At 41.5% G+C, this 27,872-nt stretch overlaps 1 protein-coding gene across 1 annotated transcript; it reads right to left on the bottom strand.

Moving 5' to 3' along the window:
• Positions 1–1,120: 1,120 nt before the first annotated feature.
• On the bottom strand, positions 1,121–27,872 carry C3H6orf118 (chromosome 3 C6orf118 homolog). The gene is made up of 9 exons (XM_030804715.1): positions 27,756–27,872; positions 23,597–24,271; positions 22,223–22,345; positions 21,040–21,099; positions 19,582–19,706; positions 14,832–14,890; positions 10,976–11,157; positions 2,722–2,775; positions 1,121–1,189 (listed from the first exon to the last, which is right to left on the bottom strand). The coding sequence occupies exons 1-9, from the start codon at positions 27,870–27,872 to the stop codon at positions 1,121–1,123; spliced, it is 1,464 nt and encodes a 487-aa protein (XP_030660575.1).

Here is a 27,872-nt window from a genome sequence, read left to right on the forward strand (position 1 = left end):
TTTACCTCTAAAAGCAGAGCGAGTCATTCCTCAGGAAGAACTAATGGATCTTAAACAGAATCTGAGGAGCACACCTCCCTGACAATGACCTCCTGATCTGTAGAAAGCCAATCTCTCCCTCTCTCTTTCTCTCTATGTCTCTCACCTCAAACTCTACAAATTAGGATCGAATCCCTCATATGTGTACTTTACCACTTACATTTGATCTTCAAAATCACCCTATAGACCAGGCGTGGTGGCTCACCCCTGTAATCCCAGCACTTTGGGAGGCTAAGGTGGGAGGATCACTTGAGGTCAGGAGTTCAAGACCAGCCTGGCCAACATGGTGAAACCGTGTCTCTACTAAAAATATAAAAATTAGCTGGGTGTGGTGGCACGCACCTGTGATCCCAGCTACTCAGGAGGCTGAATGAGGCAGGGGAATTGCTTGAACCAAGGAAGCAGAGGTTACAATGAGCCAAGATCGTGCCGCCTGGGTGACAGAGCAAGACTGTCTCAAAGTAAAAAAAAAAAAAAATCACCCTATATAGGATTATCCAAAGGAATCAAGCTTGCATTTACTCTAGATGTTTAGACTAGTTCATAGGCAAAGTGGGAATAAATAAAAATCCTATGTCACAACGTTGTCATCAGGATCACAATCGGCCAAGATAGATGCAGTACAAAACACAATGCTAGTGTAACATTTCTGGAGCACTGTATCATCTTCAATCAGTAAAGATTATTTAATTAAATGGAATTAATTAACTCACTATCAAATTTTATTAAATGCATATATGTAAACGTGTGTTGGCAAATAAATAAATTTGAGCTGCATTCAAGCAGTGCTGAATTCCTTATTCTTAGCAAATAATCAAAAGTATTTTCCACAGTTGAACATTATTAAATGAAAGTAAAACATACGTTAAGAACTAGATTGTTGTAAATATGTATGCAACAGTAGAAACTAATCATGTGTATGTGTGTGTGTATTTCAGTATCCTGAGTAGGATATATATACCACATTAATTTTACTAGAGATTAAAGCTGATGAAATGAAATGTATTTTTATGAATGTATATGCGTCTGCAAATACCCATGCTACATACATGGAAGTTAAGAATTTTCACTGGCCGTTTGTTCAGCCACTTGAGCGTTGTCTTCTGTTTCCTCTGATTTTACAAATTCCTTGATAAATTTCCAAAGGACCCTTAAAATACGTAAGAAATGAATACCATAGGTTAGAAAAAAACACATTAAGCATGAAATAAAATTTCAAAATAAGCATTTTAGACACATTTACCCAAAAACAGACAAGATGAGACTTTGTAATCATTTACTTTTTTAAAACAGATATTTTGAGGGAGTTTTGGCCTTGAATGTAACAGATTCTCTAAATAGATAGATGGATTCCCCTGTAGCATATAGTGTGGCATGGGAAGTAGGTGTACCATGAACGTAATGATATACTTGAGTCCATTTACTTTCATTGCCAAGGCCATGGGAGGTGCTTCCCCAGTTTTGTATTTGTAACTCTATTCCCTCTTTTTAAGAACACCCAACATGATATAAGGAACCACAAATCTTAGATCCACCTGTATGGCTCGCTCAGCACTCTATCCAATCCCTTTCTCCCATGGCTTTTTCTGCCCCATAAGCTGGAGAGTGGGGTGCTCTATGTTCTGGCCTCTCTTACAGCTGAGAGTGACCTTGGTCCATGGTGCTGGCCAATGAGATGTGGGGGGAGCACCTGGAAAGAACTGTCCTTCCTGAATAAAATGGAAAGCCTCAAAATGAGAAGCTCTTTGCCATCTGTCATTCACCTTTCCCTTTCTTAATCCATGGAATGTGGACCCAGTTAATGCCTGAAGGCAGCCATATTGAGACCCTGAGGAGGCAGTTGCCACACTCAGAGGAAAGCAGGGAAGGAAGGTGAGGAGCCCTAGTTCCTGAATGATGTCATTGAGCCCAAGCCACCTACACCTAAAAATCTTTTTCCTGTTGATGCAAATAAGCCTTTCCCTATTTAAATCATCATATGGTTTTCCATTGCTCTTAATAATACCAAATTCTGAGATTCAAACTAGAGTACCAACTCAAAGAAAAGTAACTGTGTGAAGTATAAGCTTATAATGTAAATAATAATGTTTATACCAATATTTTAAGTTTAGTTATAAACAAATGATATAAATCAGCTACTTACTTTTAAAACTAGAATTTTCAGAATAATATACGCATAGGAGTTTTCAAAGATTTAACGTCACTAAAAGCCATATAATTGGAGAAAATAAAGCCATGTGTTCCCACGTTCCTGATTCCTGCCCATGTGAATTCACCCTCACCTCCAGCTTTATCCAATAAATTCATTTATATATGACTAAATACAGTGCACAGATTGAGGTCTAAATATTAGACTGAGCATTCCAAAGCACAGAAAAGAATGCAACATGTGTATTTAATGTAAGCATTCATGAGTGTGAACCCTTCAAAGGTCTGTCTAGTCTAATCTAGATTTAAATAACTGATCTTGAGAACAGCATGATACTGCTCTAGTTCTTTTATCATGATGTCAATACTTACTCCTGCCTCTCTTCACTGATCTTTCCTATGATCTGCTTCACATGGTTTTCAGTAACCTACAAAGAATTACGATCAGTTGGTCATGCTTATTACACAAGACAAGCAGGCACTGGAGTAAATATTTTTATTGGTAAACATTGATTCACACACAAAAAAACTTACTTTTATTTTCTTCTTTAAAATCATATTTTCTGTTTCCAATTTTATAGCTTCATGCTGGAAGAGAAGTTGTTTTAAAAGCAATATACTTGGTTAAAATATTTGTTAACTATTTTTTTCTATTTAACAAGATTATGTGAATGATGTTATAATTTCAAGAGTACTTAATAGCACACTACTTAAAAACAGATGAAGAAACAAAGCATAAAATGAAGGACAATTAATGAGAAGGAAAGATCCTGGTCCTCTGGGTAGAAAACTAGGAGAGGAGGAAATTGATGTTTCAAAATATCAGAAAATTTTAGGGAAATTCCAGAAGTGAAGAGTTCTTCACTTTTCAGAACTAATGATAGAATTTGTTAAGGGGCTGGAAAAATATAAAAATACAAATATCAATAAATCACATATATATCAGCAATAACCAATTATAAACTGTAAGGAGAATTTTTTAAATTACCAGTTATAATAGTAATACATCCCATAAACTCATAAGAGCAAACATAATTATCTTTCACCAAGTTATAAAAATAAATTAAATAAGTATAAAATAATCCCAGATAGGAGTATTAATATTGTAAAGCTGTCACTTTCTCCCAAATGCATTTATAAATTTAAAATACCAAAAGTATTATTACCAGAACTTCAAAAATTAGTCAATAGTGTTAATGAAAATATACAGGATAATTGTGAACAAAATAATGATGGGCGGAGGGTATAAAGACTTGCTCTTTCAGATATTACATATGTTGAAAAGTATTAGCAATTGTAACAGTTAGGCTGAATGGGGTATCATTAAGAACCAAGGCGGAGTTTCAATACTAAGTCTACTGCTTGCTAACTGTGACCTCAATCAAGTTACTTAGCATATTTGTGCTTCATTTCTGTACTTCAAAAAGAGGATTCATAATAGCAGCTACCTGTTAGGGTTGCTGCAAATTAAATGAAATTATATTTTTTAAATGTTCATAAAAGTGTCTGATACATTGTAAATCCTCAATACATTCAGCTCTTTTTTTTTTCCTGGTTGGAAATGGTCTATTTGAAATCTAGAACCAGATACCAATTACATAATAGAATAACAATGGCAATTCTATTGTATTTTCCAGCATTTGAATTAAGCAGCCAAATATAAATAAGAAGTAGTTAAAGTAATATAAATTAGTGATATGAAATTTTCATAGGGAGTTTCCTATTTCTTAGATTTGATTTATCTAAAGAGGTTTTAATTATGAAAGAATAGTTTACATTGTTCTGACATTATATCATGCTTCAATATTTAAATTTAGAACCCATTACTGTTTTAAAATGCAATTATAAATTGATGCTTGTCCTGAGGACATTTATTTTCTGAAAGAAATAAAGGAGATCAAACCCTAAACAAAAAACACGAAGAAAATCTGCAGGGAGGGGCCAAGATGGCCGACTAGAAGCAGCTGCTGTCAGCAGCTCCCACAGAGAAGAATGAAAATGGCAAGTGAATCCTACACCTTCAACTGAAGTACCCATGTTCTCTCATTGGGACTGACTAGGGGGTTGTCACGACCCACAGAGAGCAAGAAAAAGCAAGGTGAAGAGATGGCCCACCTGGGAGCCACAAGGGGACCTTCCACTCCCAGCCAAGGGAGGCGGTGAGTGATTGTGTTACCCTGCCCAGGAAACCATGCTTTTTCCACAGATCTGTGCAACCTGCAAATCAGAAGATCCCCTCGTGAGCCCATACCATTAGGGTCTTGGGTCCCAAGGAGGGGTTTATGGACAGAATGTCTGCTGGCTCTGAAGAGTCTAGTCAGTCTGCACAAGGGGGATTCCCCTAAGCGCAGTGCACCTGCTCCACCAAGGGGCAGCCAGAGTGGTTCGTTAAGCACTCCTGACTGGGTGAGACCTCCCAACAGGGCTCGCTAGACACCTTATACAAAAGCGTTTCTGTTGTAATCAGGTTGGTGCTCCTCTGGGACAAAGCTCCCAGAGGAAGGAGTCGGCAGCAATCTTTGCTGTTCTGCAGCCTCCATTTCTGACACTTCCAGGTGCTAGAGGGACCAAGCTGAATACAGTCTGAAGTGGACCCCCAGCAAACTGCAGCAGCCCTATGGAAGTGGGGCCTGTTAAAAAAGCAAACAAACAGAAAGCAACAACAACAACAATATCAACAAATGAGATCTCACCAAAACCCCATCCAAAGGTCAGCAGCCTCAAAGATCAAAGATAGATAAGTGCATGAAGATGAGAAAGAATTAATGCAAAATAGCTGAAAACTCAAAAAACCAGAGTGCCTCTTCTCCTCCAAACGATCTCAACACCTCTCCAGCAAGGGCATAGAACTTGGCTGAGGCTGAGAAGGATGAACTGACAGAATTAGACTTCAGAGGGTGGGCAATAACGAACTTCACTGAGCTAAAGGAGTATGTTATAATCCAATGCAGAGAAACTAAGAACCATGATAAAATATTATAGGAGTTGTTATCCAGAATAACCAGTTTAGAGAGAAACATAAATGACCTGATGGAGTTGAAAAACACAACTCAAGAACTTCACAAGGCAACCACCAGTATCAATAGCCAAATAGACCAAGATTCTTCAATCTCAGAGCTTGAAGAATATCTTGCTGAGAAAAGAAAGGCAGACAAGATTAAAGAAAAAAGAATGAAAGGAATAAAAAAAAAACCTCTGAGAACTATGGGATTATGTAAAAATACTGAAACTACCACTGAGTGGGGTACTTAAAAGAGATGGGGAAAATGAAACCAAGTTTGAAAACATACTTCAGTATTTCATCCAGGAGAACTTCCCCAACCTAGCAAGACAGGCCAACATTCAAATACAGGAAATCCAGAGAACTGCAGTCAAATACTCCATGAGAAGATTAACGCCAATATACATAATCATCAGATTCTCCAAGGTTGAAATGCAGGAAAAAAATGTAAGGGCAGCCAGAGAGAAAGGCCAGGTCACCTACAAAGGGAAACCCGTCAGACTAACAGCATGCCTCCCAGTGGAAACCTCACAAGCCAGAAGACATTGGGGGTCAATACTTAAGATTTTTAAGGAAAATAATTTGCAACCCAGAATTTCATAACCAACCAAACTAAGCTTCATAAGCAAAGGATAAATAAAATCCTTTTCAGACAAGAAAATGCTGAGGGAATTTGTCACCACCAGGCCTGCCTTGCAAGAGCTCCTGAAGGAAGCACTAATCATGCAAAGGAAAAACCATTATCAGCCACTACAAAAACACAAAGACCAATGACACTGTGAAGCAACTACATTAGCAGGTGTGCAAAATAACCAGCTAGCATCATGATGACAGGATCAAATTCACATATAACAATATTAACCTTAAATGTAAATGGGCTAAACGCCCCAATTAAAAGATACATAATGGCAAGCTGGATAAAGAGTCAAGACCCATCAGTGGCTGTATTCAATAGATCCATCTCACATGCAAAGACACACATAGGCTCAAAATAAAGGAGTGGAGGATAACTTACCAAGCAAATGGAAATCATAAAGAGCAGGGGTTGCAATCCTACTTTCTGACAAAACACACTTTAAACCAACAAAGATAAAAAAATACAAAGAGTGGCATTACATAATGGTAAAGGGTTCAATTGAACAAGAAGAGCTAACTATCCTAAATATATACGCACCCAATATAGGAGCACCTAGATTCATAAAACAAGTTCTCAGGACCTACAAATTCTCTAATAATAGTGGGAGACTTTAACACCCCACTGTCAATATTAAACAGATCATCGAGACAGAAAATTAACAAAGATATTCATGACTTGAAATCAGCTCAGAGCAAGTGGACCTGATCTACAGAGCTCTCCAACGCAAAACAACAGAATATGCATTCTTCTCAGTACCACATGGCACTTACTCTAAAATCAATCACGTAATTGGAAGTAAAACAGTCCTCGGCAAATGCAAAAGAATTGAAATCATAACAAACAGTCTCCCAGACCACATGCAATCGAATTAGAACTCAAGATTAAGAAACTCACTCAAAACCACACAACTACATGGAAATTGATCAACCTGCTCCTGAATGACTCCTGGATAAATAATAAAATTAAGGCAGAAATCAAGAAGCTCTTTGAAACTAATAAGAACAGATGACATACCAGAATCTCTGGGATGCAGCTAAAGCAGTGTTAAGAGGGAAATTTATAGCACTAAATGCCCACATCAGAAAGCTAGAAAGATCTCAAATCAATATATAACATCGCAACTAAAAGAACTAGAGAACCAAGTGCAAACAAACCCCAAAGCAAGCAGAAGACAGGAAATAACCAAGATCATGGCAGAACTGAAGGAAATAGAGACACAAAAAAATCTTCAAAAAATCAGTGAATCTAGGAGATGGTTTTTTGAAAAAAAATAAATAAAATAAATAGACCACTAGCTAGATTAATAAAGAAGAAAAGAGAGAAGAATCAAATAGACAAAATAAAAAATTATAAAGGGAATATCACCACTGACCCCACAGAAATACAAACAACCAACACAGAATGCTAAAACGCCTCTATACAAATAAACTAGAAAATCTAGAATAAATGGATAAATTTCTGGACACATGCACCCTCCCAAGACTGAACCAGGAAGATGTTGAATCCCTGAATAGACCAATAATGAGTTCTGAAATTGAAGCAGTAATAAATAGTCCACAAATTAAAAAAAAAAAAAAAGCCCAGACCAAATGGATTTACAGCTGAATTCTACCAGAGGTACGAACAGGAACTGGCACCATTTCTTCTGAAACGCTTCCAAACAATTGAAAAGGAGGGACTCCTTAACTCACTTTATGAGGCCCGCATCATCCTGGTACCAAAACCTGGAAAACATACAACAAAAAAGGAAAACTTCAGGCAATACCTCTGATGAACATTAATGCAAAAATCCTCAATAAAATTCTGGCAAACCAAATCCAGCAGCACATCTAAAAGCTTATTCACCACAATCAAGTCAGCTTCACCCCCAAGATGCAAGACTGGTTTGACATACACAAATCGGTAAAATTTATCACATAAACAGAACTAAAGCCAAAAACCACATGATTATCTGAATAGACACAGAAAAGGCCTTCTATAAAATTCAACATCCCTGAATGTTTAAAACTCTCAGAAAACTAGGTATTGATGAACATATCTCAAAATAGTAAGAGCCATTTATGACAAACCCACATCCAATATTATACTGACTAGGCAAAAGCTGGAAGCATTCCTCTTTAAAACTGGCATGCACAAGATAAGAATGCCCTTGCTCACCACTCCTATTCAACATAATATTGGGAGTTCTAGCCAGGGCAATCAGGCAAGAGAAAGAAAGGACATTGAAATAGGAAGAGAGGAAGTCGAATTGTCTCTGTTTGCAGATGACATGATTCTACATCTAGAAAATCCCACCATCTCAGCCCCAAAGCTTCTTAAGCTGATAAGCAACTTCAGCAAAGTCTCAGGATACAAAATCAATATGCAAAAATTGCAAGCATTCCTGTAAACCAACAACAGACAAGCAGAGAGCCCAATTATGAATGAACTCCCATTCACAATTGCCATAAAGGGAACAAAATATCTAGGAATATAGCCAACAAGAGAAGTGAAGTACCTCTTCAAGGAAAATTACAAACCACTACTCAAGGAAATCAGAGAGGACACAAATAAATGGAAAAACATTCCATGCTCATGGATAGGAAGAATCAATATCATGAAAATGGCAATACTTCCCAAAGTAGTTTATACATTCAATGCTATTCCCATTAAACTAACATTGACATTCTCCACATTACTAGAAAAGAAAACTATTTTAAATTTCATATGGAAACAAAAAAGATCCCCTATAGCCAACACAACACTAAGCCAAAAGAAGCAAGCTGGAGGCATCATGCTGCCTGACTTCAAACTATACTACAAGGCTACAGTGACCTAAACGGCATGGTACTGGTACAAAAAACAGACACATAGACCAATGGAACAGAATAGAGAACTCAGAAATAAGACTGTACGCCTACAACCATCTGATCTTTGACAAACCTGACAAAAACAAGCAATGGGGAAAGGATTCCCTATTTAATAAATGGTGCTGGAATAACTGGCTAGCCATATGCAGAAAAATGAAACTGGACCCCTCCCTTACACCTTATACAAAAAATAACTCAAGATAGGTTAAATACTTAAATGTAAAACCCAAAACTATAAAACCCTAGAAGAAAATCTAAGCAATACCATTCAGGATATAGGCATGGGCAAAGATTTCATGATGAAAACATGAAAAGCAATTGCAACGAAAGCAAAAACTGACAATGGGATCTAATTAAACTAAAGAGTTCTGCACAGCAAAAGAAACTATCATCAGAGCAAACAGACAACCCACAGAATGGGGGAAAATTTCTGCAATCTATTTATCTGGCAAATGTCTAATGTTCACAATCTACAAGGAACTTAAACAAATTTACAAGAAAAAACAAACAACCCCATTAAAAAATGGGCAAAGGCATGAACAGCCACTTCTCAAAAGAAGACATACATGTGGCTAACAAGCATATGAAAGAAAGCTTAACATCACTGATCATCAGAGAAATGCAAATCAAAACCACAATGAGATACCATCTCACACCAGTCACAATGGCAATTATTAAAATGTCAAGAAACAACAGATGCTGGCAAATTTGTGGAGAAACAGGAATGCTTTTATGCTGTTGGTAGGAATGTAAATTAATTCAACCATTGTGGAAGACAGTGTGGCAATTCCTCAAAGATTTAGAACTCAAAATACCATTTGACCCAGCAAACCCAAATCCCTTTTGTATACACCCAAAGGAATATAAATCATTCTATTATAAAGATACATGCACATATATGTCCATTGCAGAACTATTCACAATAGCAAAGACATGGAATGAACCCAAATGCCCATCAAGGATAGACTAGATTTTTAAAATGTGGTACATATACACCATGGAATACTATGCAGCCATAAAAAGGAATGAGAGCATGTCATTTGCAGGGGCATGGATAGAACTAGAAGCCATTACCCTCAGCTAACTAACGGAGGAACAGAAAACCAAACACCACGTGTTCTCACTTATAAGTGGGAGCTGAACAATGAAAATACATGGACATGGGAAGGGGAACAACACACACTGGGGGCTGTCAGGGGGGTGAAGGGAGGTAAAACATCAGGAAAAACAGCTAATGCATGTTGGGCTTAATCCCTAGGTGATGGGATGATAGGTGCAGCAAATCACCATTGCATACATTTACCTGTGTAACAAACCTGCACATCCCGCACATGCACCCTGGAACTTAAAATAGAAAAAAATAAAAATAAAATAAAATAAATAAATGTAAAAACTTAGCCTGTTAAAATAAGGCTAGAATCAGTACAATTATTTCATCCATTTCATCCAGTAATATTTCATTCTTACAACAGTAAACCATAGCGTTTCCTCTATATTTAAATAATTTTCTTCTAAAACAGGGGTCAAAAAGCTAATCCAGTCTGCACCTGTTTCTGTAAATAAAGTTTTATTGGCACACAGGCATGTCCCCCCTCCAAAAAAAAAAAGAAAAAGAAAAAGAAAAAAGAACATCCGAACATATGATTGGAAAAGAGAAAGAGATAATTTTTTCATAAAAAAGGTTGGACCACCAACACCTTTCTATATGCTCTACATTTCTGCTAAAGAGAATACAAGTAGTGCTGGAAAAATATATTTAACTATAGAACCACAATAAAAAAAATCATGTATTTCTTATATACTCTACAACTGGAGGTTACACTGAGTTATATTCCACACAATTTAAAAGTATGTTTTTAAATTTGTTAACTTTTACGCATTTAAGGGTATGAGTGTAGTTGTATTACATGGATATATGTGTAATGGTGGGCTTTAGTGTACCACCACCCAAATAGTGTACAGTGTACCCAGTAGGTAGTATTTCATCCCTCATCCCCCTTCCACACTCCTACATTCTGGAGTCTTCAATGGCTATTATTCCACTCTGTATGTCCACGTTACTAAAAAAATTAGGTTTTGGCTATTAACAGAAATCTATAAAATTTTTTATCACTTTCCTTTTTTCTTATTTTGATGGATCTCTTAATTATTATGATTATTTGCTACAAACATTTTGAAATAAAAAGTATATTTGGGCCAAATTTTATGATTTTTTTACCCTATTACCAAATCACATTACTTCATGTGTTTGCCAAGGTCTTCAAGCAAAAGAATAAATACTTAAATAAATAAGTTGCATACCTCTATGCTTTTAATCCTATTCTCAGTGATATCTGAAATTCCAGTATGAACCAAAGTTGTTTTAATTTCTTTTTCCAGAGCTTGTATCTCATCCCACTTACTGAGTATTTCACACCTCTTCTTTTCAACCTTCTCAATAAGAGTAAGTTGGTTTTCATCAATTATATATTTCTCAGATGATTCTGGAAATATTTTTTAAAACAAAGTATTACCATGTTTAATATCTCAGTTATTATTAATAGCATTATGTATTATTAACAATATTATGTATGCTATAGTATATATAACTATAAAATATAATTCAAACTCGAAGCATGTCAATAAAAATAATCTGACCCAAGAATGAGGGTATTCCTCCTTTAATTCATTCCTCTAATCAATACGTATTTGTTGAACACATTTTTGTGCAGACACCGGGCTAGGTAGAAAGGTTCAATGGTGAATTAGCCTTTTCCAGAGTGTGTGATTTAGCAGTGCAGACCAACAAGAAACAACAAGAAAGTGACAGTGGCAGAGTAGAAGGTGCAACGGTAAGACAAAGCAAGAACATCAGACACAGCATGAGGAAGGCTCAAGGATGACTTTGCCAGAGAAGTGTGGCTAGGTTGAAACACAAAGGATAAAGAGAAGTTAGACAAGCGGAAAGGTTTTGGGTGGGAGCAGAAGACAGAATTTAGACATTGAGGGATAATGCTAGGAGGGAAACGGGGGGCAGATCTGAGATTTGTGACCTATGTTAAGAAATCAGTCAAAGATGTTGAGGGCTTTTAATATGGGGAGAGACACAATCAGACAATGATCACTGTCTCCAGTGAAATTGTGTCCTGAAAGTGGATCAGACAGCAGAAGACTAGAATCAGAAAGACCTGTTGGGAAGCTATGGCAATCATTCACACAGGTTGATCAGGTCAGGATATGTATTAGTCTGTTTCATGCTGCTGATAAAGACATACCTGAGACTGGGCAATTTACGAACAAAAGAGATTTAATTGGACTTACAGTTCCACATGGCTGGGGAAGCCTCACAATCATGGCAGAAGGCAAGGAGGAGGAAGATCCATCTTACATGGATGGCAGCAGCCAAAGACAGAATGAGAAATATGCAAAAGGGGAAACCCCTGATAAAACCATCAGATCTGGTGAAACTTATTCACTACCATGAGAACAGTATGGGGGAAACTGTCCTCATGATTCAATTATCTCCCACCAGGTCCATCCCACAACACATAGGAATTACGAAAGCTACAATTTAAGATGAGATTTGGGTGGGGACACAGAGCCAAACCATATCAGAATAGCACCCCCAGCATGAAGAGAAGTGAACAGCAACAACAACAAAAAAACTATTTAGGAAATAGAAAAAGAAAACAGACCATAGTAATTGACTAGATCTGGCAATGTAGAGAAGGCAATGTCAAAAATAAGCCCTAGGTTTTAGCTCAGTTGTAGCTAGAAAGAAAACAATGAGTTCAATGAAGCATGGAGGTAAGAAAGAACTTGGTTTCAATCCCAACTTGGCCACTTATTTCAAGCTCTGTTGGAAGAGGTTGAGGGGTAGGAGAGTGAAAGTTGCCTGGCACATGTTTTATGGCTTTCATCTCCATGTGTTTGGTGATACCATCCATTGAAATAGCCAGGGGGATGCCAATTTAGAGAAGGAGATGATGAGTTTAATCTCGGACATGTTGAAATACCTATGGGACACTCAAGAGGCCACGTCTAATAGGCACTTGGATATACAGATCTCAAGCAAAAAAAAGAAGGGTTTTTAGCAGGTAAAATAGATTTGGAATTTAAAAAAATGTTAACTCTTCCAAAGAGATGCTGGACTCCAAAGAATATCAACATTTAAGGAGTACAGAAAGGAAATGGAGACATCAAGTGATCCACTGCTAAGGCCAATTTGTCATCAATCAGCACAGTTATATACTAATTAGAATGGTGAGACTTAATTTTTTGAGAAAAAAACCAATTACTACTTTTCGATGGGAACAAAAGAGTTAGAAATATTAATAACCCTTCCTTGTAGATAGTAAACAAGATGGAAGCAACTGCCATCATTCAACTTTGCCAAATTTGGGAGAGGAGAAACTTTGACATTAAAGTTTGAAATTCGGGGAAATTAAGTAGGCACATGATGAGCTAGCTGAGGGGATAGAAATGGTCATAGTTAAGCTTCTACACAAACTGAAAGAAACTACAAAATAAAGTATTTGTTTTCCGCCTTAACCTAAGCTGAAGGTTTCAACCCAAAACCATCAGCTGAGTTCAAAGAGGCAAAAAGGAGTGTCAAGCCAAAGAAGTGACCTCCACCTCAACCCTTTTCTACCCTCAAGACATAATTATAGGGAAAGACTGAGGTATGAAAATAGGGACATTCCACAGCAAATGTGTATGATTGGAGGAGCAGGCTCCTGAGATAGAAAGCTTTGGGAAAAGAATAAAGCAGGAAGAACCAGGGGCACCAGGTTTGTTCCATCGCAATGAAAGAGTGATGGGAACAGTGGGCTAGGATCAAACACGAAGAAAGATTACTAGAGTTCTGGAAAGTTAAGTCACTGCATCTTATTTTTATTAATCTTTGCCATTTTTTTATTAGTGGCTAGCAGTAAAGCCCTTAAGTTTCTGCTTTCTTGTTTTTTTGTTTTGTTTTTAAATCGTGGGTCTGTTTTAAGAAAAAGCAAGGAAACAGAAAACACCAAGCATGGGTCCTATTTCACGTCTGTGAGAGGAACCCTACAAAGAACGAACAACATGTTGGAAGAAGGAGGGAAGCAGGTGACCTCTGAGCCCTGAGAAGGGATGGAAGGAGAAGCAGAGTCAGCCCGGGACCGAGAACAGGCAGGACAAGGGGATGCAAATCAGGCGACAAGAAACCTGTGCAAGGACATCCAGCAGTGTTAACAGCACCTGTGCTGCTCATAGGTAGAAAAGAGGAAATAGGCAGAAGGGGGAAAAAGGCGGTAAAAGCACTCTGGCAGGGATCTTTGAGGCCAAGCTCTATTAAGAATTTAAAACAGGAGGCCGGGCGCGGTGGCTCACGCTTGTAATCCCAGCACTTTGGGAGGCCGAGGCGGGTGGATCACGAGGTCAGGAGATCGAGACCACGGTGAAACCCCGTCTCTACTAAAAAAATACAAAAAATTAGCCGGGCGTGGTGGCAGGCGCCTGTAGTCCCAGCTACTCAGAGAGGCTGAGGCGGGAGAATGGCGTGAACTTGGGAGGGGGAGGTTGCAGTGAGCCGAGATTGCACCACTGCACTCCAGCCTGGGCGACAGAGCAAGACTCCGCCTCAAAAAAAAAAAAAAAAAAAAAAAAAAAAAAAAAAAAAAAAGAATTTAAAACAGGATAGGCCTGTGAGCATATCCTACCAGACGCTGAGAAAAAAGTATCTAAAAACAGAGTATGAGTGAGTGTTTAACAGACTCTGAGGGAAAATGGCATTTCATTTAAAGTTGGAAAACAGTCAAGGTTAATGAGCAAGATACTTAAACTTATTTTTATCATTTAATTGCATTCTAAATTGTATACATTCAAAATAATTTTAATATCTATTTCGTAAAATGTTAATATCTATTTCATAAAATATTCATAAAATGTAATTAATTCCTCATGAAATGCATATTCTTCCTCACAAGTAATAATAAAAAGATGAAGAACAAACAGGCAGTGACCACCATGTGCCAGGCCCTGTGATCTTGGGTGATGTGGGTGAACATGTTGAATTCTCGCAACAAAACTCAGAGGGAGCATCAGCATCTTCCGAGTTGACAGACAGGCAGCCAGGCTGCAGCAGCTGAAATAATGAAGGTCACAGCAAAGCACCCATAAGGAAGGATATCATACAGACACCTGCCTGATCGTTCCTTTGCAGACTGCAGCAATGCCAGCTCCATCTCCAGTTCACTTCTGAGTCTACAATGTGAGGATAAACAATAGGGAAATATTAGATCCCCATTATATCTTTTTTCTTTTATCTGTGTTACACCACAAGTCTCTTATAGTTGAGAAATTAAAATAGATCTGCTTACTTTCTAACACAACAGATACTCTGAAGATATTTATTAAATGACAGCCTAAATCAGTCAAGTTAAACAGAATAAGACTTTCTTACCAAGATCGCATAAGCCTTTAAAGAGTTAGTTAATTTAAAATAAATGACTTCCTGTAGAATTTATTGGTATTTTTTGTTAATGGAATTGCTAAGAAGGAAGAAGGCAAAAAAAATTTAAAAAATAAAAAAAACGTAGCATTTTACACTCAGAGGCAAACAACGTGTCAAGGGCTATGGAAAGACTTTCCTGGTGCTGAAATACACTGCATCTTTCCTGTGTAGTATTATTCTGTGCAACCGATACAATTTACAAATTTTACTGTGTTTAAATTAAAAATAAAATACAAGAGGCCAGGCGTGGTGGCTCATGCCTGTAATCCCAGCACTTTGGGAGGTGGAGGTGGGTGGATCACGAGGTCAGGAGACTGAGACCATCCTGGCTAACATGGTGAAACCCCATCTCCACTAAAAATACAAAAAATTAGCTGGGTATGGTGGTGGGTGCCTGTAGTCCCAGCTACTTGGGAGGCTGAGGCAGGAGAATGGCATGAACCCGGGAGGCAGAGGTTGCAGTGAGCCAAGATCGTGCCACTGCACTCCAGCCTGGGAGACAGAGCCAGACTCCGTCTCTTAAAAATAAATAAATAAATAAATAAATAAATAAATAAATAAGTAAATAATACAAGAAACTTTAAAAAAGAGAAAAAAAACCTCTTTGTTTCCTCTGCTTGGTTCAGAGTAACCTACATCAACTATCTTATGTTTTATAGATTTAAAGAGAAAACAAAAAGGAGTCTAACAGGTATTACATATTTTGAGGACAACACTGTGATTTGATTTAAAACATCAACATGCAAGTAATTTAATGCCAAATGTCTACAAAGGGCCTAACAGTTTAAGATTTTTACATATATTAGTTCTTTTCATCACAGATTAAGAGAGAAATAGGGTGGTTATTATGACCCTCTATTTTAAGAAACCGGAGCCAGGCGTGGTGGCTCATGCCTGTAATCCCAGCACTTGGAAGGGCCAAAGCAGGTGGATCACTTGAACCTAGGAGTTGGAGAGCAGCTTGGGCAACATGGTGAAACCCCAGCTCTACTTAAAAAAATATAAAAATTAGTCAGGTGTGGTGCCTGTGGTCCCAGCTACTTAGGAGGCTGAAGTGGGAGGATCCCTTGCGCCTGAGAGGTTGAAGCTGCAGTGAGCCTTGATCATGCCACTACACTCCAGCCTGGGCAACAGAGCAAGACCCTGTCTCAAAGAAAAAAAATTTAAAAAACTGGGGATTCAATGGATTAATAGTAATGATGCAAGTCTTTTCAATATATATAGTAAGAAAGTTTTATTTCCAGAAAATTTTTACATATTATAGTTTTAAATATTACTTAGGTTTTTTGTTCTATTGCTTTGTTTTTCTTCTTCAAGGACTTATTATACATGAATTGGACATTATTTGCTTATGTTCTATGTCATCTACTTTTTCTGACTTTTTATTTCTGTATCTCATTTACATTCTTTTAAATATTTTTCTACTTTTTCCCAATGCCCCTTTATTTTCATTCAAAACTATTCTTCCTTGGGTATTTCAGAATTTAGTCTTGACCTATGATATAATTTTGACTTTTTCAACCATTTTTTTCCTTGGTTTTTTTTTTTTTTTTTTTTTTTTTTTTTTTGAGACAGAGTCTCGCTCTGTTGCCCAGGCTGGAGTGCAGTGGCGCAATCTCGGCTCACTGCAAGCTCCACCTCCTGGGTTCACACCATTCTCCTTCCTCAGCCTCTCCGAGTAGCTGGGACTACAGGCGCCCGCCACCATGCCCGGCTAATTTTTTGTATTTTTAGTAGAGACGGGGTTTCACCGTGGTCTCGATCTCCTGACCTCGTGATCCTCCCGCCTCGGCCTCCCAAAGTGCTCCTTGGTTTTTATCTTGTTTTATTTCTTCTTTATTGTTGGTGATTTCTCTCCTTAGTTTTTAAATTTATGACTCAAGATTGTTTTCACGTCCTGAAGTGCTCTTTGGGAACATGTAATTTAGCTTGGAGTGCTGTGCTACAGTTTTCTTCTTGTTCAACTTTATTATTATTATTCCTTGGTAAGGCAGGGACTTTCATCAGGTAAATCATTTGGATTCTCATTTTCTGTTCTTTTCTCATAGTAGTTTGTATAGACAAAGATTGTTTACACCTCTGCATTTTTGCAGGCTGGACTAGTGATTTGGAGTAGTATGTGAGATTGCTAATTCACATGGATGCTTTTCCATCAGTGTGGCAATTTATGCTATTTTATTATTGATTTATTGTTTTTTTTGGTGGTGTTTTGGTTTCCTTCGATAGTCCTGGATACCTTGCTTGTTTAGAGGGGGAAAGGACAGTATGTGGAAGGGTTGTGTGCACTTTGATTTTCCTCTTTTTATGGGTTTCTAAACTTTCCTTTCTTGCTCCCTTTTGCCTTCATTGGACATTTCTAAAGGATGCTGCTCCCTTTCCTTTAATCCCCTTCTCACATGTATTATTACCATTTCAAAGTTGTTTTCTCACTTCTACCCTCTTCCAAGTAACCCCACCCCACCCCACCACACCCCCGCCATCATAGTCAATGCTACCATCAGCCCAGCAGTACAGCTGTGTGGCTTTCTCGCTTACATGGATTCTATCTCTGGAAGTGGTTTTAGAAGAAGTTTAGGCCTCCTTCTAGCTCCACTGATCTCTTTCCCAAAACCTCACTTGCTCTCACAAACAAAGCTTTGCAGCAGGAACACGGAAACTGGTTCACAGCTACTGAATGTTTTCTTTTCTGTTTTCAGTCATTTTTAAATTTTGGATGCATTTGCAATAAATTCAGTTTTTGGGTTTTTGTTTGTTTTATTTTGCCTTGGCATTCACTTTGAACAGAAGTTTAATTTTCTCACTCCAGAAGCAGGGCTCAGTCACCACTGCTTGACACAATTTCTCATGCTTCCCCTCCTCCCAGTGCCTCAAAATGGTCAGTCCAGCTATCTGCCTTAAACAACCACCTCCCAGTGATCATCCACTATAAGACAGTTAAATAAAACCTACTTTCCTCAACCCACTGACCCCCACACCCTGTATGGGCCATGAGAATATGCTGCAGTGACCCAGAAACCACTCTCCATCACAGTGCAACCCCACAGAACTCGTGCCTTCTTGCTCTAAACCCACTGATCAGAATTCCCTGCGGAAAACCTGCTTGGGTCCCACTCTAGACCCAAACAAAAGATTTGGTCCATCGGTCCTCACTCTCTCTTGCTCCCCTACTTGCTGGTGGAGCGAGTGTGTTTCAGGCAGCTCCCCACTTCCTACCACCCCTGAGAGGTATGCTGCCTTCTTTTCTCTGAGATCTGTAAGTAACAAATCTGCTATTTAATGTGCTTTATTCTGTGGCCTTCTCTGTGCCTCACCTGATGGACACACTTTAATGTCACCTTTTACCATCCAGGGCTCTCCTAGAGACTGGCTATCTTGGTAGGAATAAACTAGATACACACCAGACAACGAGGGCTTCTGCCAGTATAGTCAGGTTTCTTGTGAGAGGAATATCTGGTCACAGGTCAGACACTTGGACATTAAGCCTGATGGCCAGGATGAAGACACATCGCATGAAGGGTACCCTGAGAACATCCTGCACCAGCCCCACAAAGCCTTATCAGGGGAGGGCTAGAGTTCATAGCCACCCTTGTGAGAGAGACCTCAAGACCAAATTGGAGGCCAGGTGTGGTAGCTCATGCCTGTAATCCCAGCACTTTGGGAGGCCGAGATGGATGGATCACTTGAGGTCAGGAGTTCAAGACCAGACTGGCCAACACAGTGAAACCCTGTCTCTACCAAAAATACAAAAATTAGCTGGGCGTGGTGGTACACACCTGTAATCCCAGCTACTCAGGAGGCTTGAACCCGGGAGATGGAAGTTGCAATGAACTGAGATTACCCCACTGCACTCCAGCCTGGGCAACAGAGCAAGGCTCTATGAAAAAAAAAAAAGTGCAAATTAGAGGAAAGAATACAACAGTTCTCTGTCTTCTAGTTACACTAGAAGCCAAATTTTGTTTTTTGGTTTTGTTTCTTGTTTTGTGCTCTTGAAGATATTTTGGATGTTGCGGATTTCCTTTAATCTTTTATCAAATCATACAAACAGTATGCCCTATCCAATTGTGATTTGACCCTGGAAAATGATACAGAGAGGTTATATTAGAAGAGCTTTGTAAGTTAAAAAAACAATAAGGGCATTCATATAAGGTGTCTTAGATCTGCAGCCCTCGCCTGTCAGTCTGTCTTCAGGGGACCACCAAAAAAGACAAGAGATTCCTTCAGAAACCTGCCCAAACTCCCTCCATGGACACACCATACTTAGCAGAATGTCTTAGTCACATAGGTGATGGCCTGTAGAAGTAGCCAGATGACAGGCAGGATATTAGCAAAAGTAGCATGTTTTCAGCAACGCAGAAATCAATGTAACTTGATTGGCACATCAGTTTCAGATCTTGTTACAAGAGAATCTAAACATAGATCAGATCAGTCCCTCGTGCCTCACCTGTCATTCTGCTCCAGAGCTGCTTTTGTGGCTCTCACGAGCATCCTCAGCTCTTCCCTGGCAAGATCCATGTCCGCTGTCTTCACCGGCCTCTGCCCCAGTGCCTTGAGTTGAGCCCGAAGAGCCTAGGCAGGACCAGGCGCATGAGGTGAGACAAGCACACAGGGAGGGCGGGAGGACTCCCTTTCTTACTTGTCGTTAATGTATTTTCAAGGTGCCCTGGGTTAACATATACATTCTAGTTAAAATAGGTACATTGGGAGGATTTAAGGGAGGGAGGGCCATTAGGGGAGGGATGGCCCATCAGGGAAGTTCCCGGTAAAATACCTTTTTCAGTATGTTAAAAGTTTATTTTTCTAAGAAATGGAAAGATGGTAGGGAATTTCCCTGTTGGCCTGTGTTGGGGGAAGGACATGCTGGATAAAGTCCTGGAGGCACATTGTCAGTGGCACCACAATCGTTTCTTCTATGTGAATGAGAAGCCATGTGAATGTGCTTGCCATCCGCAGATGTAAAGCAGTGCTGTGCTTAAATGGGGAGCAACAGAGGTCTCTGCCTCTTAGGGGATGGGCTGCCAGGGTTACAGACACAGAAAGAGGCATCCAGGGCCCTGCTGGCCTGGGAATTTTTTCATGCTCACATTTGACCGAGATAGGGACGTATGCCACTTTTTGACTCAATCTCAAAACGTAAGGAACAAGGTAAACTCCCCACTGGAGGCTTTGCTCATTCTGGTAAAGCCAAAGGCCGCTTCTGTGTTATGAAAAGGCGCAGCACAAAGAAAATGGTACTCACATCTCATTTCACATGAAGAAGCCAACTAGAACTGATCTCCTTGCAATGCTGTGATCGTTTGCTCATATACAAAAGAAGCCACTATCTTTCCTAATTTATGAAGTAAAATTAATCTTTAAAGTGTATCGAATTCAAAATACCAAAGTTCTCTTAGCTACAGTGTTAGATTTTCTTAGGTTTTATAAGTGATAAAGTGATTCCTGCAGTATATTTTCTTATTTGACCAATCACATGCTTAACCCAACCCTGGAAGGGAACACCTGGAACGCTGTCACCGGTTAAACAAAGAGATCATGGGTTTTGAGTCAGCTTACAGCACACCAGCCGTCACAATGCATTCTCAGTGTTTTTGCCAGGATAATGGCTGGACAGTGGTTTTTGGAAATTACTGGCAGAGAACCATTTATATTCCCAATTTATATATAGATAGTTGTGTCGCTTGTTTGGGAGTATAAATAATGCTATGCCAATCGAAAGGAAAGTTCTTTATCAATAATGTTATTAAGTCAGCATAAAGCTCATCTATAACAAAAAATATATCAGCTATTCTAAATTATGGGGCACACATGGGGCTTCTTGGATTCAGAAAGGTTTCCACTGCTCATGAAATACGAAGCTATGGATAATCAGGCTGTATTGAGGCTCTTTGCGATTGATCGTCACCTCGTACTGTGCTGCAGGCTGGGACTCCAGGAGCGTTGCCATGTAGCGTTCATATTCATCCTGCACAGAAACAAACAAAAAGTCCACTGGCCACGTGTGAGGAGGCCACAGCGCAGGCGTTTCATGTGTATAAATAATATGGAAGTCAAGAATGTTCATTTAGATCATTTCAGAAAAATATAAAATGTTCCTACAATGCATTAAATGGTATATGTGCTCACATTGATAAAATCACACCATCTTTGAAACATCTTTCAGCATTAAGTATTGATTACCTCAGAATATCATAAAATACCATACAATAAAATATAAAATATTGATCACTTCAGAATGTCATAAAACACCTTGACACAAATACAACAAATTATCTCCTGCCATGCAGAAGCTCTGTGGATTTGGGTCCTACGGGCCTGCCAGGATGAGTTTCCCAGTGATGAGGCATCGCTGGAGAACAGGCCATCAGGTCTCCACTGTTAGGCAGTCCTTGTCATTAGGGAAATTAAAGAATAGCATGATCTTTAAGCTACATAATCTCAACTCAGGGTCCATATGAAGGTCATTGTCCCTTTTTTTTTTTTTTTTGCAACCTCTGCCTCCCAGTTCAAGTGATTCTCCTGCCTCAGCCTCTGAGTAGCTGGGATTATAGGCACGTGCCACCATGCCCAGCTAATTTTTGTATTTTTAGAAGAGATGGGGTTTCACCATGTTGGCCAGGCTGGTCTTGAACTCCTGACCTAAAGTGATCTGCCTGCATCAGCCTCTCAAAGTGCTGGGATTACAGGCATGAGCCACAGCACCCAAAAATCACTTTCATCATGAAATTACAACAAACCTATAATTCCATAAGGATTCATACAACATTACACATGTAATATTAAATTATTAATTTATTAGAATTATAATTAAGTTATGTACAATTTATAAAAGGTTATGCATAATTAGGAAGATTTAGTGGGAAAATATGGGTTTGAGGAATGAGCTAACTGGGTGTTGATTCCACATGGCCCCTTACAATTTACTTGCCTGCAGGCAGATGACCTCGAGTCTCTGCGAGTGGTGGTCCCTGTCTGTAGAAGGGGGCCTGTGATACCTAGCAGAATTTCAGTGAGGCTGGAGATCATTCATGTACACAGAACCTCATGCAAGCTTCTCAACTGTTACGCTGAAGATGTATGTTTCTTACCTTAACTTTTTTCAAGAGATCACCAAATATCAAAGAACTGTTACAAATATCTTCAAAGACTTTTCCAAAGACATGCAGTCTGTTGAACTGCTGAGGGCTGCACGTGCAAATTTTCTGGAGCTCCTGGAGGAAAAACAGAGTCAGCCCATTTCAGGGTGGCTTCATTTTTCTTCCAGAACCAAATTTCTCAGGAGTCAGGGAGGACACAGCTGCCATCACCCTGGCGAGTGGGCGGGGCGGCACAGGGGGCCAGTCTAGGGGTTCTGATCCCTCCCACCAGTTGCTGAGCTTCTTTGTTTCCCTGGTCGCCCAAGATTCGGGATTTTTAAAAAAATCTTTTCTTCCTTATTGACTCCCTTGCTCCCCCTGCTCAAGCATTCACTCTCCGCCTCCACAGTCCCCCAGGGCCCTTTCTCTTCCAACCCCAAGGCCTGGCTGCTTCCTGGGGGCCTGCTATTTTCTTCTCTTTCGTGCATCATCCCCATTTGGAGGTGATGCCTCCAGTCAGCTGTTCTCTGAGTCGGTGGCAGCCCACCGTAGATCTTCCCCTCACACCAGCACTTTCTGTACACACGTGCTGCCTGGCATACCTCAGGGCGTGACAGTGCTCATCAGCTCTCCCTCTGCCCTCACCGTTCTTCCACCGTCAGCCAGGCAAGCCCTCTCTCAGACCCCTCTGCTGACCTACGAACATCTGATTTACTGTTACAGCCACATGGCCTCCAATGCGTCCGCGATGGTCCTCCCCCAGCTGACCAGTTCCCAGAAGGCACCTTCCTTCATTTCACCCAAACTGTCCCCATTGAAGGTGCTAATGCTCTCGGCGCCTGGTACAGTGCTGCATTCTGCCTGGACGTATCAGGGAAGCCTCAGAGGACAAGCCTCAGCTCACCATCGTGGCTGTCCCTGACCCAGAGCACTGCACCCAGAACACTGCACCAAGAGCACTGCACAGAGAGCACTGAGCCAAAGAGCGCTGCACCGCGAGGTCTGCACCGAGAGCACTGCCCCGAGAGCTCTGCCCCGAGAGCACTGCCCCGAGAGCACTGCACCCAGAGCTCTGCCCCGAGAGCACTGCACCGAGAGCACTGCCCCGAGAGCACTGCACCGAGAGCTCTGCCCCGAGAGCACTGCACCGAGAGCACTGCCCCGAGAGCACTGCACCGAGAGCTCTGCCCCGAGAGCACTGCACCGAGAGCACTGCCCCGAGAGCACTGCACCGAGAGCTCTGCCCCGAGAGCACTGCACAGAGAGCTCTGCCCCGAGAGCACTGCCCCGAGAGCACTGCCCCGAGAGCACTGCCCTGAGAGCACTGCACCGAGAGCACTTCCCTGAGGGCTCTTCCTGAGACCACCGCAGGGCCGCCCTCCTCACCTGCTGCAGCTTTCTCTCGTGGTCCGCGGCCGCCTTGCTCCCAGTGAAGTCATTCTTCAGGAGATCTTGCTTGGCGAGTACTTCCTTCTGGAAACGCAGGAACATCCTGTACCTGTCTGCGTTGGTGGCTCCAGCCAGGTAGGAGCTGACATAGTGGTGCCGGTCCCTGGTGCCTCTGGACCCGGCCTCCTGGTACCGCAGCACCTTCAAGTCGGGCAGCCGGAGTTCTTCCCTCCTGCGCCATCCCGGAGGGCCCCGTCCGGGAGGGCCTCCTTTCTTTTCTTCCCTCCCCTCTCTGACAGCCTCCACTGGAAGGAATTCCTCCTCTGAAGTGTGGGAAAGAGAGGCCTGGGGGTTCAGGTACCTGAACAGCGGGGTGTCCTGGGCCTCACTGGGGACCAGCGCCGTGTGGATGGTGAAGTGGGCCAGGGCCTCCTTCATCCTCGCCACCTTCCCTGCGGGCGGCTCTCCCACCTCAGAGGCGCGCTCCCCCTTGGGCCGGTGGGCATTGGGCCAGTGCTGTAAGATCGTCTCGGGAGGCCGGTAGAGCTTGTTGGGGTTCAGGTGTCCAGAGATGTAGAGGCAGACGTCCTCCCGGTGGTCTTTCTGAAGGCGGTTCAGAAGTTTCTTCAGATTACACAGCGTCTTCACGCCTGGCGTCTCGCAGTGCTTCCACTTCAGGTACACTGGTCAGAAAAGAAAAGGAGGCTCTTAGGGATCGCTCTTAGTTCCACAGTAAGTCAGCTGGCACACTGTCTGAGAGGGGTAGCCCCTGCCCAAAAGAGGGTCTACAGAGAAACAGATGAACAGAGTACATGGCCCGGCCCTTAAAAGTCAAAGACCCCCGTGCCGGGTCTAGTGTGCTGCTGCAGATGACAGAAGCCCAGACCCCCAGGATGTGCAAGCCAACCGGAAAGCTCAGGACCCTCCAAGCCAATAAGAACAAGACAGAATATCTTGATTTGGCAGAGTATTTCTTACAATATTAGCAAAGGCTCTGAGAGAAAAGTGTACAGTCTTAATTATAATTCTTAATGATGATGCTTAAAGATGTCTTCTTTAATGTATTTCACATGCCGGGGAATACAGAAAGGGTTTGGGGGTTATTCTCACTTAATGCTAAAATGTCTCAGCAGTCCCTGACTAAACCCCTCAATGATCAATGGCACATTCACCCCTTCCTGCACCATCCCCACAGAGCCAACCCCCAGGGCTGTTGAACCGCAGTTCCCTCCTCTGCAACATCAGAATCATCATCTCAATCCAAATTGTTGATTGACACCCAGATGGAACCACTTTTGGCAAAGAGGCACATGGCCTAGAAGAGATACTCCATAAATTCTACCCATTTTTCCTTCAGGTCTATAGTACAGATAACATGTTACTGAACACTTCAGATAGAAAAAGAGCAGCCCAGATTTGCCCCCTTCATTTGCTGTTTTCTAACCTAAGAAGGAGAGTTTCTTTCTGGGACCCTGTGTACTGTGATGGCCAAAGGGCAGCAGGCCCATCCATACCCTCCTCAGAGAAACTTCCTCTGTCCATTGAGAAGAAAATCATCCTTCCCTGAGTCAACAGAGGCGACTGAATCCTGGAGCCAATATTTTCAGCAGAGGGATGCTAGAGAATCGCCGCTGTTGATCAGCTTAGTCCTTCAGAGCAGCCACTTAAGAAATGATTAACAGAACAAATTCTCCAAGACAACAATCATTGTAATTCGTCAAAGGCATGAACACTTAAAGCTCTAAAAGGCACCTTGTACCAACTCTATGGACGATGGAAGAAGGAGGCGACTTCATTGCTGTTGTATTATCCTTTGTTTATTTTATTTCCAAGAAGGATTTGAAGCCACCAGCAAGTCAATCGACACAATCATTTTCCCACTTCAAACGCTTTTTCTTTTGATTGTAGTAAGACCTGCTCCAGACAGAAGTGGAAACTTCTGTCTGCCACGTTCTTGTAATATATGCCATGAATCCCCATCATGGCAATAAATATTTTAATCATTTTCCTATCTGAAAACATTGTGTGTGTGTGTGTGTGTGTGTGTATCCTGCCTCTCTGCCTGAGAGAGAAAACAAACAAAAAAATGAAAGTTTTAAGAATTTATTGGAAATTATGACTCTTTTACAAATGATCTGAAAACAAATTTGCTGTCAGTAAAACCAAACCAAGTTTTGAATGTGTATTGAATAGGAACATGTAGTAATAGGTCTTAGGCTACATTTGGATTAACACATATTGCCAAAATTTAGTATTAAACATTTTTAAACAGAGGTTTTTTATTTGTTTGTTTCTTTGGAAATGTATCTATCCCCCCACCCCCACCCCACCGACCCCAGAATAGGACAATAGGTCTTTAATGTCAAAATTATTACAACTCAGGCTGGGTGCAGTGACTCACGCCTGTAATCCCAGCACTTTGGGAGGCCAAGGCGGGTGGATCACTTGTGATCAGGAGTTTGAGACCAGCCTGGCCAACCTGGCGAAACCTTGTCTCCACAAAAAATACAGAAATTAGACAGGCATGGTGGTGGGCGCCTGTAATTCCAGATACTCAGAGGCTGAGGCACCAAAATCGCTTGAACCCGGGAGGTGGAGGTTGCAGTGAGTCGAGATAGCATCACTGCACTCCAGCCTGGACTACAGAGTGAGACTCTACCTCAAAAAAAAAAAAAAAATTTAAATCACTGTCCCATGTTGTCTGATCTCTGGGAAACTGAGAATCCCATGGAAATTCTCCTTGGTCTCGTTCTAGAACATTCATATTCCCTCTGCGTTTTTGCCCTCTGCCTTCTCTGCCCCTACCCTAAAGTCAGTGCACATTCTAAGAAATGTATTCCTGGAAAGACTTCCAAGAACAGAGCAAAAGGCCCAGACCCACAGGCTCCCTGCTGTGGAGAGCAGGAGCCTCCCTCAGGACAGTCCTGGCCAATGGGGGTCTGTCCTCAAGTCCTGGGCTCCCCTCAGAGAACTCATTGCAGCACTCACAAAGAGCATCCATCACTCCCCTGTGTCCGTCCTACCAGCTGGAGAATCTTTTCAGACTCCACTGAGATTGCAATCTGGCCTTTCCTGAACCCGTGGATAAACAGCTGTTGTCTGCCCCACGCTGTACTGTGTGCTTCAGGCTTCAGGGGTGGGATAAATGTGAGCCCCCAGGAACCTGGAAATCCCACAGGGAGTGAGATGTAGACCCCGGGCTAGAGGGAACCTGAGCCCAAGGGAGAAGCACGTGCCTCACGTGGACTCTGTCTCAGGGTGAAATGTTTCGTTCGGAAGCAGAATGATGGGACCCAGAGCTGGCCACCCTGACGCCAGGTCAGGGAAAGGGGACTTTACCGGCTTAATTCAGGTGATGGGCCTTAAAATAAAGTGATTATTCTGGATGGTCAGGGCTCTAATCTAATCACATGAGCCCCTAAAAGCACAGAAGTTTCTCTGGCAGGAGTCAGAAGGGAGAGGTGGAAGAAAGGGGGTCAGGGAGGTTCCAAGGAAAGGAAGCTTCCAGGCTCGCTGGATCCCAGGTGGAAGCCACAGGCCAGACGGAAGGAGGCTTCTTAGGGCCAGGGCCTCGGCTGACAACTGGCAATTCCCCCACCGCAAGCGACAGGGTCAGGCCAGCAAGTCCACTGGGCCTGGAAGGGGTTCTTCCCCAGATCCCCTAGAAAGCAGCAGAACTGACCCTACCCTCGAGTCCAGCCTGGTGACAGCCTGAAGCTCTCTGTATACAAAGAAGAGAAAAGACAACTCCCCAAGGACTGAAAGACCCCTTTTTAAAATGACTCCCACTGTCTATTCCACAGCCGGTGTGCGGCATGCTGATTCAATCCCCACCACAGCCCAGGAGGTAGGCGCCATCCCATCCTCCTTTACAGACGAGGAAACTGAGGTTCAGGTGGTCAGATGGTCAGCTGCCTCCAAGACCATGCTCTCAACCTGCCCACTCACCTGTACATGAAGGGCACTAAATGCATTCTGACATCACACAACAAAATTTCTTTTAAGTCATTTTCTTGTTGAGATTGCTTTAGTCAGTCTAACAAGTTTTCTCTCTGCCCAGATTTCGTCTGAATCAGTAGGTAGTCCTGTTTTAGTCCCAGCACATGGCGGGTGGTGGGAAAAGCGAAGGCTTCGAAGTCAAAAGACCTGGGCTTACCTCCCCACAGACTCCCATTCGTAAAATCACATTAACAGCCCCAGCCTTCAGGGCCACGGAGACAAAAGAAAGGACTTCTAACTTGATGAATGTGGACGCGCTGAGCTTTGTGGCCAT

The sequence above is a fragment of the Nomascus leucogenys genome, chromosome 3, assembly GCF_006542625.1.
Source record: "Nomascus leucogenys isolate Asia chromosome 3, Asia_NLE_v1, whole genome shotgun sequence".
NCBI classification, from domain to species: Eukaryota; Metazoa; Chordata; class Mammalia; order Primates; family Hylobatidae; genus Nomascus; species Nomascus leucogenys.

What these genes read in the sequence shown, in the direction of transcription:
- C3H6orf118 (XM_030804715.1), bottom strand. Translation starts at nt 27,872, where the DNA reads ATGGCCACAAAGCTCAGCGCGTCCACATTCATCAAGTTAGAAGTCCTT. An exon ending in GCTCTGGAGCAGAATGACAG is followed by an intron (nt 14,891 to 19,581) that starts GTGAGGCACGAG and finishes CTCACATTGTAG; the next exon opens with ACTCAGAAGTGAACTGGAGA. An exon ending in TTTTAAAGAAGAAAATAAAA is followed by an intron (nt 1,190 to 2,721) that starts GTAAGTTTTTTT and finishes ACGTATTTTAAG; the next exon opens with GGTCCTTTGGAAATTTATCA.